The following is a 17,827-nucleotide window of genomic DNA, read 5'->3' as shown; positions in this document are numbered from 1 at the left end:
TTTACTGTGTCATTTTCAGACATGCTAACAGTGTGCAGTTTAGTTTAATGCATGACACAAAGCCGTATAGACTTACTGCAGATAAAGGATAAAGGGCCCAGTTAAACAGAGTGTGGTATTTGTGCATTTATTTCCATATGAATATATCTTGGTTTAGGTTCTTTTCAGAGTACATTGTCAGGGAATGTGTAAGGCACCTGGGTCATCTGATTGTCCTCTCAACCTACTTACAATAAAGACAAGACTTTTCAGTCTAGTTAAACAATATACAATCATTTTTATTGTTCCTTTTAGAGCTTGTCAGTACTGTGTAAGTGGATTATTGTAAACATTTGCAAAGTTGTAGTGGGTTGCAAGTATTTTAAGGCCTTTTTTAAAGTAAAGTAAGAAGACTGGAATCATATGGCAGGGTCTACCATGATAGAGCACCCCTGGAGCAGAGGGGTATAAGGGACTAGCTCAAGGGCCCAAAAATATTAGACCTCCAGAGCATTAACCACTCAGCCACCACTGCTCCGGACGGACCACCTCTGTCTATTCAAGGACTAGGGTTCAATTGCTATTTGGGAGATGAAGGGGTGCTGCTTATCAACTCGGGAATGGTACCAATGAAAGTTGCTTTATAAGATGTCCTCGACATTTATATCATGAAAATGTTATTAAAACAAGGTTTTTAGGATTAAATTTACTAACTTTATATATGCTGTCGCATATATCTTCAGTATTTTCTGTCAGATAAGAAACCTTACATTGAATGTATCACAATACATTAAAATGTTCTAAATAAATGTCAAGCACCATGTATTGATATAGTTGGTTAAACTAGGTAATGGATTAAAGTTATATCATTTATAATAAGACTAATGATGATGTTAATGTAATCTATGTGTATCAACTAAAAATGTGTTAAAAATCTAAATTACTTTGGAACTGGATTTTTTGATCATTTAGGTCACTCTGATCAGGCACTTGTAGCTCAAAAATTAAAAGTTGAAATGTAGATGATAAATATAAACTGTAAGACAAATGTAGGCTTAAAGTAATTTAAAAGTACAGACTCGTAGTAACTGCTTCACCAATCTAGTGTACTTGCCTTTACAAAAGCATTAGACGGGATGTTTCAATTAGAGGAAAGCTGAGTGGACATTGAAATGGAAAGTAGAAAATTAAGTCCTTTATTTAAAAGGTTTGGGTATTTCATTGGACGATGAATAATGGTAAATATGTAACTATTAAAATGCATTGTGGGAAATGCATTTTTTTTATGCTGTACTTTCTATATGTATTTTAATAGTAACCACTCAACTAATTTAAGCCACTTGATACGGCCTTAGCACATGTCCATTCAGACTAGACAAAGTGCAGGGTTGGTATAAACATATTTCATTGCAGCATGCACAAAAATAAAGAAGTTATTTAAAAAAAAAAAAAAAAAAAAAGCAGAGTACCCTGATGAAGAACAAGGTCATGTCTCCTTTTCTCTGTCAAGCCTTTTATTTCCAGCTCTGAACTTTAATTACAGATAACCTGCGTTAAATATAATGCAGATAAGTGTACAAGAATAAGTTAGAGGCACTAATGGTTGTCTTGAACAAGCCAAAACCAAAGCTTTTTCCTCTTAATGCTTTGTTTTTGCACACTGAGCCAGTGCTGGGACAGTTTATGCTTGACAAATGAAATGAGGTTATAAGCTTGATCCCACAGAGAATGAGCCTATTCCATAATATAATTCCACAATTTATATATTAAAAAAATATATATACAGAAAGAGTAAACATTAGGGTGGAAATGCGTGTATGTATGTGTGTTTTCTCATATTAGAATATATCATTCGTTTAAGATGGTAATTGTTTATTTGGAACTATTCTAATAAATTTAACAAAAAACTATTGTTTTAGTGAAGAATAAGTGCTATCTCAAATACCATTCTATATTTTCCAATAGTAGTTAAAGTTAGAATTCTGTTTCACCTCTTTCCTCAGTGCATTGCAGAGAATTAGAAAGAACTTTAATGGCAGTCTTTTTTTTTTTTTATTATTATTTTATATGTAATAATTTTTTATATCTAATAAATAATTTTTTATTTGTAATTTGTAATAATAATTATCTCTTTTTTTACTTTACAGGGATACCATCGACCAAATCACTACATAGCTACCCAAGGTAACAATACAAGTTCTTTTGTCTTTTTTTCTTATCTTTTCTGTTCTGTTCTTTTCTTTTCTTTTCTTTTCTTTTCTTTTCTTTTCTTTTCTTTTCTTTTCTTTTCTTTTCTTTTCGTTTCTTTTCTTTTCTTATGCTGTCTAAACAACCACTTAGATGTGTAGTATAGTTCTTGGATGGTTCCATCTTACACTTAACCATATATTTATACACACTCACATAGAGACACTCAGACTTATTGAGCCATCTTGTGCTGAAGCAGCGTCTTGGAACAATTAATCAGCCTTAGTGTTGGCAGAGGCGGTGGAGTGGGATGGCTGTTAAAGGATGTGAGTAATAAATAAATGGATTAGTCCGTACATACTTGCGCACTCTGTTGCTCAGTTAATCTGGCGGTCAGTGCCCGTTCTCCGAGAAGCCCCTGGAGGTAGCGTTTGATTGATAGTTAATTGTTGTGAGCTTCTTGGAGGCCATGTTTTTCCCACATGCTGGTGGCTTGTGGAGGTGCTGTAGTGACGAGAAACAGCGCTGAACGCAATCACTTCTCCTAATAGACTCACAAGCTGGTATAGTGGCATTGGGAGTTGCATAATTACTTGTTTATTGGAGCGTTGCCTGGCCTGTCCTCAGAGACGGCTCCATGTCTAAATGGCCTCTTAAGTTCTCTCTCTGCTTTTCCTCAACCCTTCGACGCTTTCTCCCGACTTCATTTCCAGGTTGATATCCCCCACCAGCAAAGTGTGGCGTTGCATCTGTATCAGCTTTTGTATATGACAAGCAGCATTTATAATAAGAGGTCTTATGTATAAGTAATTGTATTATAGAAGTAAAAAAGATGTAATTGGAAATGCAACCGCGTGCAAAACAGAATTAATAAAGCATGCACTGTGAAGATCTAGCAACTGATAATACTCTGTATTCAATGTGGGCAGATTTCAAAAGAAAGGCTTTCTTTATGGTGGGAAAAAGTTAAAAAGCTCAGAAGTTTTTGAGATCAAAGAGACATTTTCAACAGGCTTTTTGAAGCTTGACAGCACATCCTCCCTCTTTCCCAACCATACGTTCACTCAAACGAAGCTTAACTGTGTCCATTATTTCTTGCATTTTATCTATTTTTTTACTTGCAATCACTGAGACCATTTGACTGTATCATAGCTGTTATAATCAATAAAGGCCTTATTGTGAGTAGATAATTGAGTATAGAATCTGTAAATAGTGTCTCGAGATGTTTCTGTACAGATAAATACCAAATGCAGTCATTTTTACATGTGGAACATGTTCAAATCTGAGTTCACTCAGGAGCGTATTTAGTTCCACCATACAGTTTCTATGTAGGTTGTGATTATAAAACATAGAATGTAAATGTGAATAATGTATAATGTATAGATGTAATGAAAGCTACTGTCAGGCCTGCTTTAATGGAAAACCTATACTGACCAAGCATTGAACAGTCAGCAGATTTCAATGTACAGACCAATGGTGAGATTGTGTCTTTCACAATCCAGTTACAGAGCTTAACTGCCTGATGTGAGCCAGTCACTTACGTGGTGACATACAGTTTTTATAATGTTTTTAAAATGTTTTCTCTACAGTTTTTAAAAAACGGGAGATATTTTTGCATACAGTCTCTGAAGTCTTGTGAGAGAAACTCACTGGGACGCTCCATGCGAGACATTCCTCCTGTGGCGACAGAGCAGCTGTCTGACAGGCCATCACACTTACTGCTTTATTGCTTCTCTTCCTGTATGCTACAGGAACTTTCCCAGTCTAATTGGGTGGGCTTGAATTCACTTATAGGTGAACAGGACTTTTTTAGTGTATCTGCAAATTACAGCAGCATTTATTAGTCTGTACCTGCTGTTACTGGCTGGAAATCCAGACCCGCATCTACTGTATCCACTGCTTTCCAGGAGTCAGACTCTTTCAGTGTGTGTTTGCAGTATCACTATCTTCTGGTGTCATTTGTAATAGAGGTCGACCGATAGCGGATTTTACAAATACCAATTGCTAGATTGGATCATATTTGCCGATAACCGATTAATCAACTGATTAAAATGGATACTGGATAAAACAAACATTACAGTCCATGAAAAAGTACTGAAGTTCATTACAAAAAAAAAAACCCATTACTGAATCATGAAAATGTGCTAAATGAAATAAATCTGAATATATCAATGAATAAATATAATTATATACATAATCAATTATAAATTATAAATATGACATGCACCGTGCTCTCTCTGTGCAGCATGCAGTCTCGCATGTAATAACAAACGGCACTCATTTGCCTCTATAGGCCACTCTTGGAATTACCTCCTCAGCCGCTTTAGCACCGCACGCATCGGGAAAAATCGGTATGGAATTTTGCCGATAACTGATAGCTCCTACAATCAACTATCGGTACAGATTCATTTAGCAAAACCGATTAATCGGTCGACCTGTAATTTGTAAGCGTACAGAAATTCCACATGCAGCACACTGGAATGAGCGATATAAAAACTATTAAACACTGTATGCCATAATGTTTATTATATTCTGCAATTAAGAAGTAAAAGCAAGAATAAGCCTGACCTCTTGCTGTAAGAACTTGTGATAAACAACATTAGACAAGACCAGTAATGAGAAACGCTCTCTAATACAAGTAGTAATTTTGGATACTTTCAGAGCAAGCCAAGGGTTTGGTAATGCCGATGTTATTTGTGGATTGAATATGTCAAATCTCTTTTCCCTCATTTTTTCTGGTGGATGTAATTTACTTTGGTTTGGAAGTAAAGCATCGGCAGTGGGGGAAAACGCACCCAGATTTGCATGAGCTAATTAGCTCGTCAGAAGTCATTTCGTAATGCGTCTGTTGATTAAAAACAATGCTAATTAGAATTAATTAACTGTGTGATTTTAATTCCTTGCACTGCGTCCTCATTGCTGAATGTTGGTCTATTAAGGTGTTTTGGAGTTCAATGGAGATGTAGATACACAGGCCTGTCAGCAATCATTTTGCATGTTTCTAGGTGCTGATAGACAGAATGTCCCTTTAAAAGCCTCTTGCTCTGAAATATGTGCTGTAGTTCACCCGATGTGGATACAGAAATCATTTCTTTATTTATATAACCATTATCAGTGTGTTATATAATTATAACACAACTAGTTTTTTTGTCTCATCTTCTCTGTGTCAGGACCCATGCAAGAAACAGTCTACGACTACTGGAGAATGGTGTGGCAAGAGAATACGGCTACCATCGTCATGGTGACTAACCTGGTGGAAGTTGGCAGGGTAAGTTAATTAGTAAATTGCATTGTTTTATACTGTATTTCCTCTATATTTCTCAAAGGCCATCTTCTCATGCGTAAAAGCTGTAAAATTACAAACTGTATACAAAATTTGAATATTTGTGAATATTTGTTATTTAATCCTGATCAGTATTTTAGCCAGTTTTGGGCAAAATCTGTGAAAACAAAAAAATTAAGAATGCTCTACCCAGTTTAGAGGCAAAGTCATGTCAAGTCAAGTTTATTTCTATATTCAATTCAATTCAATTCATTTTTATTTGTATAGCGCTTTTAACAATCAACATTGTCTCAAAGCAGCTTTACACAGATAATGTGGTGATTAAAAGTGAATATGTTCTTTATAAGTAAGTTTGTCCCTGATGAGCAAGCTGATGGCGACTGTGGCAAGGAAAAACTCCCCAAATGGCATAAGGAAGGAACCTTGAGAGAAACCAGACTCGAGAGGGAACCCATCCTCATCTGGGTTGCACCAAATGTCCATTTATTGCAGATATACGATGTTGGGGGGTACAGTGATGGTGATCAGAAGCAAAAAGTAGTCCTGAGTCGATGTAGCAGACTGTTGACATGAACTACAGTCCAATCCATCCTCAAAAGCGCCCGTTCTTACTCCGGAATTTCATGGAACCACCCAAGGCGTTGATGAGAAACCGTCCCAAGCTGCACAGAGTGGCCTCCACTATAGCACTTTTCACAACGTTGTCTCAAAGCAGCTTTACAGAATTTTAACAGTTAAGGTGAACGATGTGTATTTATCCCTGATGAGCAAGCCAACTGTAGCAAGGAAAAACTCCCTTAGATGTTAGATAGAAGAAACCTTGAGAGAGAACAGACTCAAAAGGGGAACCCATCCTCATTTGAGTGACATCAAGAGTGTGATTATAGTCTTTAAACAATACAGAACACTGGAGAGTGAGAACTACCATGAGCAGTGGAATGTAAGATTATGAGTAATGTTCTTTCTACAGTCTTTACAGTCAAACCTTCCACCTGTATATACTGTTTAAAATCGCAAGGGACTCAACAATGTTCACACTATGCCATAGTTAAAACCTGAGTGCATTACTCAAATTTTCAGTCACTCCTCACTGGATTCACATCTGGTCCCTTGCTTCTGTTGTTTAAAGTACAGTGCCTAATATCCCAGTAGACTTGCATTCTTTATCAAGCCTAACTTAGTAGTCATCCGTCTCAGCAGCAGCGAATCACGGCCCTCCCTTTTCATCATTGCCACCATCTGCTGTGTCTCATTGCTGATGAACTCTGGGATTTGGACTCGGCCCTCTCTGTGTCGTCCATATTCACACCAAGCTGCTTCTCAGCTGGACAGTTTCTTTCCACTCCTTCAAAAGCACAAACACCTCATGCAACCTTAGAGAGAAGCAATCATTTTTATTATCCTCTTTAATGAGCCTTATCTCAACCAACAAACATTTACATGTACCAATACATATCCATGCACAGTATGTACACATACATAATGCTGTTTAGACTTCTCTAAAGCTCATTACGGCTTATACGGTTAATCTACTGGAAATAAGTGTTGTGTTAGTGTTAAGGAGCAATTTATGAGGAGTGTAAACTGTGCCAGATATAGAATACTGTGTGATCATTATTGAACACTTTGTTTACCATTATATAATGTTTTGTGTTGTAAATTATAATATTTCAGAAGAAAAAACACAGTTTTCAACCTTAAAACATTCTGATCATAATCAAGTCCTGTAGTATAATCGCACATACTGCCTAAGTTTAGGTTTTTATAATTTGTTCTGTTCATGTTTCCCTACCACACTAAACCTTGTTTTAGACTGCGTTCAATACAGATTGCTGATTAAATCTGAGGATTATTAGCAATGGGAGTGTCAGCATTAGCATACTTACTCCAGGTAATTTGTGGATTGTTAGCAAAGGTTTATCCTTCAGAGTTAGCCACAGAATCTAATCAGTCAAAGCATTAGGTGTATACATAGTGCTTTAATCCAGGATATTGGTTTCCTTATGTCCATGCCTGATTTGTCTACGTTAGCATATCTCATGGCTGCTAAAGGAGCTACAATCCACTGTGGGACTAAAACACAGTGATATCATTGTGCTTTAGGATGCCCATGGCAAGCAGAGGCCTAATCCCTAACATTCCCAGTTGAAATCCGTGGCTTGAAACTAATGGGATTTCTAAAAATCCCTTTGAATATCTGACAACAACAAAATGATTCTGGGCTGGTTTAGCAGAGCATCAAATGTAACTTATTAATAAGTTATTAATGTGCAAATGGAATGATAAATCTGTTGAAATCAAAGTGAATTTATATAAAGTATTAACTTTTGGTATGTATGACAGATGTGGACAAGCCCAAATGTTTTCTGAATTATTTGGCAAAATAAATGAGGATGAATTATTGCCTAAATAATGCTTCCTCATTTAGATTGCATCCATAATCTCATTTTGACAGTTAGAGAATGCTGATTGCATCTCACTACCGGTTTTTCTCTGACAAGATCCATCAGGCAGAGCTAGCATGACTACGGCTGTTTCCAAACACCCATTAAACCATCATTATTTCAGCAATTAGCCCAGCCTTAATCAGGCCATAAAGCAGGAAAATGTAGTAAAGAAGATGGAGGGGCAAAAAAATTATAATGGTGTCAGAGGCAAATAAAAAAGAAAGGGAAGTGTAGCATAATGTGAGTGAATGAGAAAAGAGGGCAGTAAATGATCAAACGGAACAAAAGCAAGGGAATCGGTCCCATGGCTCCTGAAAGCATTCAGGGTAAAATGGTATTGATCATCACAACATCAAGGCTATAATACAGACCATGTGCTGTGGTATAAAAATGTGCTCTTTGTTTTTCTCAGAGTAAAGAAGCCTGGCCTGATTATAGCAGTTTTGTTCGGGTCCTGTTGTGTGTGGACCAGAGTTCAAGAGCAAGCCACTGGGGGTAATTAGTCAGGGGATCATCAGGCCCAGAGCTTCCCATGTATCTGGGGCACTCAAGATGGTAGCATTTGGCTTATGAAAGGAAATGAAGCCTTTCTTGTATTCCATGGTTTACCTTCCAGAAAACTCTGTGTGAAAAATATTTACAAATCATTACGTGAATTTATTATTCAAATTAATTCAATTCAGTTTAATTTGTATAGTCCTTTTAACAATGGAAATTCTCCCAGATCAGTTTTACAGAATTTAATCGGTTATGGTAGCTTGTAAGTTTATCCCTAATGGACAAGCCTGTGTGCAATGGAAATGGCAAAAGAAAACTCCTTGGGATGATATGAGGTAGAAACCCTGAGAGGAGACAAAAGGGAACCCATCCTCATCTGGCTGGCACCGAATGTCCATTTAATATAGTTTCATCATTGCTGAGGATGTCAACTGTTTACTGATATACAAAAAATGCATATGAGCTCTGAAATATGTAGTTCTCTTCACCACATTCTCTTCACTGAAATTATCGGATCACTGAGTAATTTGGCAGCGACTGGACGCTGGTTAATGGAGAATTACTAACTTGCATTTGCCTGTTTTTGTGCATGTGTGTGTTGGTGTCTTTCAGGTTAAGTGTTGCAAGTACTGGCCAGATGACACAGAGATCTATCGGGACATGAAAGTGACACTGATCGAGACACAGCTGCTTTCAGAATATGTCATTCGAACCTTTGCTGTGGAAAAGGTAACGGCTAGTAGTTTCACTTGGAAATGTTTAAATTAAAAGTCTTGTTAAAAAAAAATGTTTTCTATGAATACTGATATACACTATAAAGAGAAACAAGCATTTTGTTGTTGTTACAACTGTCTAACTTTGCATTAAACCCCTGCTTTTTGCTAAATACCAGAGGGCGTGTGTAGGTGTTTGACAGTGTGCATGTGTGTGAGAGGGTGAATCATTGGTCTTCTTTCCTCTAGCTGTATTGTACTCCTTCTCATCCTCCCACAAATGAACAAACCTTAAGACACACACACACAAACACCACAGATACTAAGAGATGATACTTGTGGGAATTTGAAAAGGAGTTGGTGTCAGCCAACAGACCTCACTCTAAAACACTTTTGCTGTGTTTGTGTGTTTGATTGTTTGTTCACTGCAGCGAGGAGCTCATGAGATCAGGGAGATCAGGCAGTTCCATTTCACTGGCTGGCCGGACCACGGAGTACCATACCATGCTACAGGCTTGCTGGGCTTCATCCGCAGAGTCAAATCCAAGAGTCCAGCTAATGCCGGCCCAATGGTGGTCCACTGCAGGTGTGGGGATAACAATGCAGCCATTCTGTAGCTGTGTGGCTCTTATGAATGCATTTAGTCAGTAGATATGAACAGACATCTATGACTTTGTTTTGCTCCTGACAGTTTCCTATGTGTCTTTCATTGTTTAATGGTTTTCTCACACACACACATCCTCACTCTGCTTTGCAGTGCTGGTGCTGGTCGTACAGGCTGCTTTATCGTCATTGACATCATGTTGGACATGGCTGAGCGTGAGGGTGTGGTGGACATCTATAACTGTGTGCGAGAGCTGCGCTCACGCAGGGTCAACATGGTCCAGACAGAGGTACTAAAGCCAGATGACACACACACACACACACACACACACACACACACACACACACACACACACACACACACACACACACACACACACACACACACACACACACACACAGAAATTTATACTTTCTCAGAACTTACCCAGAAACACCCATCTCTTGAAATTGCAACACTGTGAACTTCCACAGAACCTATAATATTTATTTATTTTTTAGTGAAAATCTGATTTTAACCACTTTCACATGTTGTCCTGGACAGAGCTACACATAGTCATGTGTTTGCTATGTATCTAGCTTTTCCACGTTCTTGCCCAGCTGCCGACTGATTCCCAAAGATCATCTTTACATATATATGTTTGCTTATTTAAACAGTACTGCAGTGACATTTTGTCATTCTGTGTCTTTCATTGCCCTTCATGACACAGCTGAAAACAGAGCCTGAAAACTTGTAGCTTGTAGCTGTTGGTATATTGGAGAGCAGCGAGGTGCTTATTTTGCTCACTCTGTAGATGCACTAGCTTAGAGCAATAAAATAATGAAAGCAGATTAATTTCATGACAGCATATAAAACTGTTAGATTTTAATTAGCTTTGCAAATGGAAGCAGATGGGTAAAAGCAAATACAAAGTAGTTTCAAAACTACTAGAGTGATTTGTTGCACATATGTACCAGTTTATATTCAACAAATTAGGGACAAATTGCCTTTTGCCCGAGTGTTTCAACACCCAGGACATAAGTAACTTATTTTTCTTCTATCGGCTGCTCCTATTAGGGGTCACCAAAGCGGATCATCCGTCTCCATACCCCCTGTCTTCTACATCTGCCTCGTTCAAACCAACTACCTGCATGTCTTCCCTCACCACATCCATAAACCTCTACCTTTGCCTTCCTCTTTTCATTTCTTCCTGGTGGCTCCATCCTCAGCAGTCTCCTACCCATATTCCCCATGTCCCTCCTCTGCACATGTCCAATACATCTCAATTGGGCCTCTTTCACTTTGTCCCCAAAATGTCCTACATGCACTGTCTCTCTAATAAACTCATTTTTAATCCAGTCTATCCTCATCACTCCTAACGAAAACCTCAACATCTTCAGCTCTGCTACCTCCAGTTCCACCTCCTGTCTTTTACTCAATGCCACTGTCTCTAAACCATACAACATCGCAGGTCTCACCACAGACCTATAAACTTTCCCTTTCACTCTTCTATCACAAATCACTCCTGCCACTCTTCTCCACCCTGCCTGCACTATTTTCTTTACTTTTCTTAGTGCTCTTTCTCTGCATTAAATCATACTGTTGCTCACAGATGGTCACCTCTTCTCTCAGCCTGGCTTCCACTACTCTTTCCCATAACTTCATGCTGTGACTGATCAACTTTATTCCCCTGTAGTTACTGCAGGTCTGCACATCTCCCTTATTCTTAAAAACCAATACCAGCAAACTCCTACATTCCTCAGGAATCCTCTCACCTTCCAAAATCTTAAACAATCTGGTAAAAAACTCCACTGCCATCTTTCCTAAACATCTCCACACTTCTACTGGTATGTGATCTGGTCCAACCGACTTTCCAATTTTCATCCTCTTAATCGCTGCTCTGACTTCCTCCTTACTAATCCTATCAGCTTCCTGCTTCACCATATCTACATTATCCAGCCTTCTTTCTCTCTCATTTTCCTCATTATTCAGTTGCTTAAAATACTCCTCAATAGTCAACACACTTCCATCTGCATCTTTTATTGCTCTAACTTGCAGCACATCCTTCCCAGCTCGATTTCTCTGCCTGGCCAATCAGTGCAAATCCTTTTCTCCTTTCTTAGTGACCAACTTCTCATACAGCTCCTCATTTGCCTTTTCCCTAGCTTTTGCTACATCCCTCTTTACCTGCCGCCGCATCTCCTTGTACTTCTGCCTTCTTTTCTCATCTCTCTGTCGATCCCAATTCTGTTTCGGCATCCTCTTTCTCCTTATGCTTATCTGCACTTCCACCACCATGTCTCTTTGTCTTCCTTTCTCTTTCCTGATGTCACACCAAGTACCTTTCTTGCTGTCTTCCTTATCTTCTTCCTTTAGTTTCCACCATCTTATTCTTCTTTCAGTCCTCCCGCTCCTCCTCTTTTTCTTCACTTCCGATGCCATCCTACAGACCACCATCCGATGCTGTCTAGCTACACTGTCCCCTGCCAACACCTTACAGTCTCCAATCTCCTTCAGGTTGCATCTCCTACATAGAACATAGTCCACCTGTGTGCAACTTCCTCCACTCTTATACATCACCCTATTCTTCTTAAAATAAGTATTTACCACTGTCATTTCCATCCTTTTAGCAAAATCTACCACCATCTGCCCTTCCATCTGATCTTCCTCTCCTTTAGGTCATTACTACCATCACCTCTGTTTCCTTCACCTACATGCCCGTTAAAGTCTGCCAGAATTACTAATCTTTCTTTACTAGGTATACCTTCTACCACTTCACCTAACTCACTCCAGAATGTTTCTTTCTCCTCCATCTCGCAACCAACTTGTGGAGCATAAGCACAGATGATTTATCATCACCCCTTCAACTTCCAGCTTCATGTTCATTACCTATCAAAAACTTTCTTTACCCCCAATACACTCTTACTGTACATAGCTACACCATTTCTCTTTCCATCCACACTGTGGTACAACAGTTCAAACCCACCTCCAATGTTCCTGGCCTTACTCCCTTTCCACTTGGTCTCCTGAACACACAACATATCTAACTTACTCTTTAGTCATAGTACCAACATTTGAAGTACCAACTCTGTTGGCTAACAATACCGTGGTGGTCGTTGGTAACCCCCAGGCCTTCGTGATCTGCATATTTGATTTGGCACATGTTTTACACTAGATGCCCTTCCTAACACAACCCTCCCCATTTATCCGGGCTTGGGCCCGGAACTAAGAGGCTTGTGCAAACCTAATGGCTGGGTTACCCAGGACATAAGTAACTAATTTATTAAATATTATTAAAATGGTAACGTACTTATGGGAAGAGATCTTTACTTTTCATGAAACAAGAACAGCTGGTTTCTCTCTTGAATTTCTTAATAAGAGCAAACTCAGAATCATTATAATCCGATAATCCGTGGCAAGACAGAAATATCAGCAGCGGTGCTACAGTAGACTAGCCTAAGAGCCACTGAACCTGGTGCCTGGACTTTTGTCAAAAATGACATCTCAAGCCATTTTCGCAAATGTCACTTCATGAAAGATTAACGTCAGGCAGGCAGGTCTGAGTGCCTGTCGAGACAAAAGTGGAGGAGTGACTGATGGCCCTGTGGTTACATCCAAGCCACCACAGTAGCACCTGGAAATTAAGTTTGATTGAGTAATTGAGCTCGATATAATGATAATCTATGAAAACAGCTACTGAATGTGTTGGAAACACATGTATAGTAGTATCTAACAGAAATATAATTATAAATATTAAATCTTAAATTCATTTACACAACCAGTTATTTCCAGTCCACTAATTTGATTGGATAAGCTGCACTACAAGAGTGATAGGTCAAGTGCTGATACGTTTTGCTGTGTTTATCACTTTGTCTGTGTCCGCTACATAAACCATTACTGCAATTACCGCAGGTTGTCAGTCAACCTGTGCGTTGCATGGCAACACACTGTGCTCTACTAAGCTATATATATTTTTTTTTTTTTACAACAAAAATGACCAAATTACTTGCCCATTGAGACTAAAGTACCACATTACTTTGTGTTTATAGGGTTGTTGTATAGATCTGTATTACACTCACAATTGTGAAGTTGTACTGAGTATCACAGGTACTCACAGACATGCTTATAATCAATACAACACCATTTTTGCTGCTCTAATATTGCTGAATTATATTAGATATTCTCTGACCAATGTAGTTAGTATATGAGTGCGCTTAGCCTAATATTATTTATATAGTAGCAGTTTATTCACAGGGACTTACTATATATAGTGAATTTTCTGTATGGAATATAAGGATGTTTAAGGGCAGAAAAGTTTGCAGTTTTGCAAGAGAGTAAAAAGGTGGGTTGCTGAGAGAACAATATTTATAGCTGTTATAACAGGTGATAATAAAAACTCACACATAGAATTTACATTAAAATGCATTAAATGTAACTACAAACTATTAAAAAAATCTCAATCATTAGTTTGCAATCATTGTAAATTTCCCATTTGGATGAATAAAGTATCTATCTATCCATCTTGACCAATAAATACATTTGGGATGAGCTGATATTAGAAAATAATCCGGTTTGATTGGTAATTATTATTATATTGGTTTCTTATAATATTGTGTATATAATATTATAATTTAAATTATATTGCTTGTGATTGTTGTTTTTGTTTTATTGAATTGTTTTACCATCGTTTTCAACAAATAAACTGTTTTGTTTTGCTTTCAGGAGCAGTATGTGTTCATTCATGACGCCATCTTAGAGGCATGTCTGTGTGGTGACACCACCATTCCAGCCAATCAGCTGCGTTCAGTGTATTATGACATGAACCGCTTGGATCCTCAGACCAACTCAAGCCAAATTAAAGAGGAGTTCAGAGTGAGTCCGTTTATGTTTAATCGTAGCACCAGTTAAGTGTGTAATAAAAACATGGTGAATTGCATTTAAAGGTCACAGGATTAACAGCATGAGTGTTACATTGTGTTGTTACTCAGACTCTGAACATGGTCACGCCAACGCTGCGTGTCGAGGACTGCAGCATTGCTCTGCTGCCGAGGAACCACGAGAAGAATCGGTGCATGGACGTGCTACCACCTGACCGCTGCCTGCCCTTCCTTATCACTATTGATGGCGAGAGCAGCAACTACATCAACGCTGCCCTTATGGATGTATGTACAGTACATAAACACTGTTGTAAGCTTCCGCAGGCAAAACAGATTTTGTAGTCTGGAAGTCTGACAGCATTCACAAAAATAGATTTCCCTTAGGGTTTTTTTTTTTTTTGTATATTTAGTCATGGGTGAACCAAACATCCACAGTTTTGACAGGGTTTCAATCTCACGTGTTACATTTAGTTTGCTTTGTAAATTAACAACATTAATAGTACAGTATAGTGACAATAAAAGTGCATGTTTTCACCTAGAGACATGAAAACAGTACCAGGATGCTTTTAATGTCATATTGCACGATGAAAGGAAAAGAAAAGAGAGGAGTGGGGAGTGGAAAATATTACAGCAAAAAGATTGCTGTAGAAAGCAAAGGAAGCCATATGGAAAGAGCGAGGGAGAGCAGTGGACATATCAGATTTCTCGATTCAGCAGTACGTGCTTGTCCATGTGGGACAATAAATTGCACATTCATCCCTATAATAATCACTTGTTTTTTTCCAGAAAGCCAAAGCAGATCAGTGGGGGGAGCAAACATGATAAATGCGAACTACTTCGCTCAATATGCCATGCGCAATTATGTGCTTATTGAGAATGATTAAAAAACAGATGGATTTGATTTATTCCGCTGTCATGCAAATGCATAAAACTTATTCGCAACCCTAGATCTTTTTTCCCCCCCACTATATGACTACATCTAGATTGCTTTTATGGAAAATATGTTCAAAGAGCAGTAACAGAGCATTTATTTTCATTAGAGCAAATGGAACTGCCAGTAGCACTCGCACAGAATAAGGGCATAACAAGTAAAAACATCGGAAATGAAAAGCCTCTTAAATCAATTAGTTAACTAAAGACATTCACATTCTCAGTGTACAGCAAATCTTGCAAAAAAAAAAAAGGTGCTGACACCCTCTCTTTTTCCCACACTTATTTTATTCACATTCTCCTCCTTTTTTGTCTTTGGATCACTCTACAGAGCTACAAGCAACCATCTGCTTTCATCGTTACCCAGCATCCTTTGCCCAACACTGTAAAAGACTTCTGGAGGCTGGTCCTGGACTACCACTGTACCTCTATAGTAATGCTGAACGATGTGGATCCTGCCCAGGTACAGGGTTTTTGTTGCTCACTCACTCTCTGCCTTGTACACATTTACATTTAGTTCTCTCTGGAAATGCAGCAGGTTAGCCAAGAGACATGCTGGTCAGAATCAAAGCCCAAACTTACACCTACACCACACTGCACTGTCTGTAAGAGGCTTCCAGTTTCCATATCCTAATCTTTAATGAAGAGATTTTAGTCCTACCTGGTCATTTCATGAGCTTGTGGTTTAATTTCAATAGAAGTTATTTACAGAAAAAATCCTTTAGTGCAGATTTAAACCTAAAGTTTTCCAAGATGCATTTTTTGCCACATCACACGACTCACGCAAATTCAAAGCTTTTCATGGTGATCCTTTTTGGCTTTTTTGTGGCTTGAAACAAAGAACAAAACAGGTTGTTAGAAGCTCATTTGAATAATAATAATAACAGTAATAATGATGATGATAATAATAATAATGATAATAATAATAATACATGATTTGATATATAAATGTGCACGTGACGGCTCAGTGGTTGAAAAAAGGGCAACATGAAAAGCCAAAAGTGGAAGAAGACAGTCACGGAGGCAGAATACATACAGAGCAGTTACATGGAATGTGTGGCAAATGTGTGTGTTTATGATGTGTCCTCTGTGAATACTTTTTTTCATCCTATTCATCCTATTTTATCGTATAAGTTTTTTTTTTTTATGTTTTTTTTTATATTAAAGATGGAATCAATGTTAGTTTTGCAGTGTAATTAAATTAAAATGGTTTCATAAGCTGTTTGCTAGCAGCAATAATGAGAAGTGTGTTGGACTCTTAGCTGTGTCTATGAGACAGACGAAAGAGGATGCACTGCACTGCAGTTTGTTAAAGATATGCTGTATGTAATTAAGTGTATCAGTATTAATTGAAATAAAGCACAGATACAGCAGGGGCAATAGCATGAATGCAAGGAAGCTTGTAGTGTCTTGCCGACTTACATTTTTTCCAGATAAATACAATGCAAAGTTATTTTGTTCATTTGGTGATAGTGTAAGATTTTTATGAAGCAATTTTATCACCCTTATTGGTGAACTGGGCCAAGTTAAAATGTCTAATTGAAGAGAGACTTTGAGCAGGACTGACTGGTGGGAAGCAACAGCGGGCATGGTTGCTGGCAGGGAATTCTAGGAATTGGATTTCTTGAAAAATCAGGACACAGTTTAGATACAAGTTACATTAAATTACCAGCTTTTTGTTCCCATATCATTCAGACTGTAACTATAATGTGTATAAACCATCTAATTGCCATGTCATTATGTTTTTTGAGGCAAAATGTTTTCACAGTAAAGTAAAAGGTATATGCTGCACTGTTGTATTGTCATAGTAAAAGGGATTGTACTGTGAAGGGGGCTGATGTACATGGTTTTGTGCAGCTGTGTCCACAGTACTGGCCTGAGAATGGCGTACACAGGCATGGACCTATCCAGGTGGAGTTTGTATCTGCCGATTTGGAGGAGGATATTATTAGTCGGATATTCCGCATCTATAACGCTGCACGGGTAAGTGCACTTACAAATACATGACTGATTTGCTCAATGCTTTCATCTGTGAGACAGCTGGTGATCCCAATGTGTTGTTGTTTGTCAGCCACAGGACGGGTACCGCATGGTCCAGCAGTTTCAGTTCCTGGGCTGGCCCATGTACCGAGACACACCTGTGTCCAAACGCTCATTCCTCAAATTAATCCGGCAGGTGGACAAATGGCAGGAGGAGTACGATGGAGGAGAAGGACGCACTGTAGTACACTGCCTGTGAGTCTTTTTCCTCTCTGTTTATTTATTTCTGTCACATTCAAACAGACCCATTTGCACACAGACAAAGGATACATTACTACATATTCTATAAA

General features: G+C 38.4%; 1 protein-coding gene across 11 annotated transcripts in view; it reads left to right on the top strand.

The window, feature by feature from the left end:
- The window catches only part of LOC310727448 (receptor-type tyrosine-protein phosphatase mu-like), a 215,461-nt gene that overhangs the window by 191,138 nt on the left and 6,496 nt on the right, over nucleotides 1-17,827 (top strand). For all 11 annotated transcript variants that reach the window (XM_083543949.1, XM_083543941.1, XM_083543947.1 and 8 more), the window contains 10 exons: nucleotides 2,127-2,163; nucleotides 5,337-5,434; nucleotides 9,007-9,123; nucleotides 9,539-9,693; nucleotides 9,865-10,000; nucleotides 14,413-14,562; nucleotides 14,679-14,852; nucleotides 15,829-15,960; nucleotides 17,355-17,480; nucleotides 17,569-17,732. In XM_083543949.1, coding sequence (XP_083400075.1) covers nucleotides 2,127-2,163; nucleotides 5,337-5,434; nucleotides 9,007-9,123; nucleotides 9,539-9,693; nucleotides 9,865-10,000; nucleotides 14,413-14,562; nucleotides 14,679-14,852; nucleotides 15,829-15,960; nucleotides 17,355-17,480; nucleotides 17,569-17,732 — 1,289 coding nt within the window. The remainder of the gene's footprint in view (nucleotides 1-2,126; nucleotides 2,164-5,336; nucleotides 5,435-9,006; nucleotides 9,124-9,538; nucleotides 9,694-9,864; nucleotides 10,001-14,412; nucleotides 14,563-14,678; nucleotides 14,853-15,828; nucleotides 15,961-17,354; nucleotides 17,481-17,568; nucleotides 17,733-17,827) is intronic.

The sequence above is a fragment of the Silurus aristotelis genome, assembly GCF_946808225.1.
Source record: "Silurus aristotelis genome assembly, chromosome: 1".
Classification (NCBI taxonomy): domain Eukaryota; kingdom Metazoa; phylum Chordata; class Actinopteri; order Siluriformes; family Siluridae; genus Silurus; species Silurus aristotelis.
Note: the sequence above shows the minus strand (reverse complement) of the source record. Positions and strands in the feature narration are given on the sequence as shown.